At 37.2% G+C, this 2,923-nt stretch overlaps 1 protein-coding gene across 1 annotated transcript; it reads right to left on the bottom strand.

The window, feature by feature from the left end:
- Window positions 1-1,378: 1,378 nt before the first annotated feature.
- On the bottom strand, window positions 1,379-2,613 carry CLDN17 (claudin 17). Its single transcript, XM_003927684.4, has one exon. It carries the CDS (start codon window positions 2,424-2,426, stop codon window positions 1,752-1,754), a length of 675 nt encoding a protein of 224 aa, XP_003927733.2. The 5' UTR covers window positions 2,427-2,613; the 3' UTR covers window positions 1,379-1,751.
- Between the last annotated feature and the right edge of the window lie 310 nt (window positions 2,614-2,923).

Below are 2,923 nucleotides of genomic sequence, written 5' to 3'. Positions count from 1 at the left end.
TTTAGGTATATATCTTGCTTGTCTTGATGGCTTACTTATTTGACTATAAAAGACAAATCACTCTTTCCAACATAGCCAATATTAGGCCTTTCTGAATTGAGTCTGATTTAAAGAAATCTGAAGAAAAATTCATCTTAGTCACTGGTTTTCTTATTTTTATTGCTAATCTTTGAAGATATTTACACTTGTGTGATCTTAGCATTTAATATTACCAGTGTTTTAAATACAGTTTTATATTACCAGGGGCTTGACCTACTGATGTCTTGCTGGTGGTTGGCAGAATGGAGAGAAGTTTGGATGTTAACATCTAGTCTTGAGTTATCACTGATTTAATGTTTCAGAGTTACCAGGTGATCTTTTGAGGACAGAAATTCATTCTAATTGACCCCACAGCTAAATAGATCAACACCATTGTAATATGAAACTATTTTATTTTATTATAATAAGGATGAACATGCAATAAATATTTGGTGAATAAATTTAAGCTTCTCATTGCAATTATATACTCAAAATCAAATACTAGTTTATTACAAAATAAGCACAATATTTGAAGAGTTAAAACTGAGCTTATAAACATTGATTGACTCATAAGATCCAAGAGTTATTCAGTAGCAACCCACAGGGTGATCTTGCCTCATAAACACTCCCCACTCACTCTCACCCCACCTGACCCACCACACTTTTAACCCTGATATTGATATGTACACATGGGAAAGGAAAAATTGAGAAAATAATGCATGTAATTCAAGCAAAACAAAATACCTTCACCGTACCTATTTGTTTACTAGATAATACAAAAGAGTTATTCATCTTAGCCTGATTACTTGCCTGAATCATAACTTTGATTCTTCGAATTGCTTAGCATGTTTATACCTGTGCAGTGACTAAAGAATAAAACAAAGAATAGAAACCATTCCTTTAAACGCCCAAACTGCAATTCTCTAATTGGGACCGTATAACCTCTAGATAAGAATTGAGTGTTAATAGCCTTCTATTGATGTGCCTTATCAAGATAGATGCTTCTATTTGCTTGAGGTACAGATAATAGGCTATGAAAAATATTATTTTTTATTTATATTTTCCTTTAAACAAAAATTCTAGGTGAGTTTAACTGTATGCATTAGAGACCTTAAAATCTGTCTTCTTAATTGTCCTAAGAGAAATCAGAGCTCCCTTTTCACGGAAGTGTCTGATTTTTACTGTGCGAGTTTTCTAAAGGAACAAAGCCTTTTATTAGATGGACATTTTTATATTTTGACAAATCCCACTAAAAATTATTATTTGATATTTATAATTTTCCATGACAATCATTTTAAAACGATCATTACTTGGTTGTTAGTCTGCAGCATAAGAACAATGTAGAGGAAAAATAATAGGCTTTTAGAATAGATATGTTTTATTGTTATGGATTATCAGTTTCAACTTTAGATTCTTATCAGTTGATATATCATGGTCAAAAAGGAGTAGCCCTTCATTGTACACTTGCTAATGATGACGGGAATATTTGGTTTTTGAATTTGAAAATTGGAACGCAGATTGAGTCCAACAATAGTAAATACATTTAATACACCTGAAGTCAGAATTTCCAAGTAAGTCATTTTCATTCCTACCACCAGTAACAAATGGAAACTTTCATATCAATTTAAATGTAGTCATAAAGCAAGTTCTCCTGACTGAACATACTTACAGTTTCTAGCAAGACTTTCTAAAACACGTTGACCATAGTCCATACTTGGAGCTGAAAGCAGGCATTAGACATAGCTGGTAGAGGTCTTACTAAGCATTGCCATGTTTCTTCGCTTATCTGTGTTTGGCACACAGTATCCAGGCACCGGATATCTGTGCCTTTGCTTCTTTCTGTTGCAGCAGCAAAATCCACAAAGCAGACCCCCTCCAATGAAGAGGACAGCAGTGCTTGTCCAGCCAAGGAAAAGTGCTGCTCCCAGCTCTCGTTTCTGACCTATGTGGATGGCTGGGTTGTAGAAATCTCTGATGATTATATTGGCTGTCCAGCTCACTGGAATCAGAACGAAGATGCCCGTCAGGATGAAGAGGACTCCTGAAGTTCCCAGAAGGCATGCTTTAGCCCTCTCATTAGAGCCCGTGCACTGGACCTGCTTCATGCCACAGATGCCAATAAGTAGGGCAATCAAGGAGAGAGCAACAGCCAAACACATGAGTGCCCGGGCTGTTTCCAGGGCAGGTGGAAGAGCCAACAAGGAACTATAGAACTTGCATTGCAACCTGACTCTGGCTTGTCGGATGCAGTTCATCCAGAGGCCTTCCCAGAGCCTCTCAAAGACAATAATGTTGCTGCCAACAAAAGCTGATACTCTCCACTGAGGCAGAAGGGTTGTGGCAAGAGTCCCCACCATGCCGAGGAACCCAAGAACCAGCCCAGCAATTTGCAGGGGATAAAATACCATTGTCTTTCCTTTGAAGACTGGTCCAATTCGGAGTGGTAGAAGATGGTCACGATGCAGAACGTGGAAGGCTCTTGAGTCTAGAGAACTCTTTGATGATGTTCTCCTTGGTTGGTGCCCATAACGTTTTAGTCCAAATCAGTGGCTGTGACTGAACTTGGCCTAACTAGAAGTTCCTGTTGTAAGTGCACGTTGCCTTTCTTCACACACATTCATTTCTGTATGGATTATTTACTAGTCATATATAATTGTTTCCCAGCCAATAAGAAGGTAGCTAGAGGTGTGTCAAGAAATACTGCATTCAACTTTAGGATTTATCATATTATTGTCTGAGTAATGCTGTAATTAAGTGTCAAAGCTTCCATTGTGGATTGCTAATTACAGAGCTGAAAATTCCTGTGTAAAAATCACTCCGATATAAAAGTATAAATATATGTGTTAAGGCACAGCTGAAGACAATGTCAAAACCTTGTCAATTTATTGGAGAGTAATTAAAAAGC

The sequence above is a fragment of the Saimiri boliviensis genome, chromosome 18, assembly GCF_048565385.1.
Source record: "Saimiri boliviensis isolate mSaiBol1 chromosome 18, mSaiBol1.pri, whole genome shotgun sequence".
Lineage (NCBI taxonomy): Eukaryota > Metazoa > Chordata > Mammalia > Primates > Cebidae > Saimiri > Saimiri boliviensis.
The sequence above is the reverse complement of the archived record's forward strand: the minus strand, read 5'-3'. Positions and strand labels throughout refer to the sequence as shown.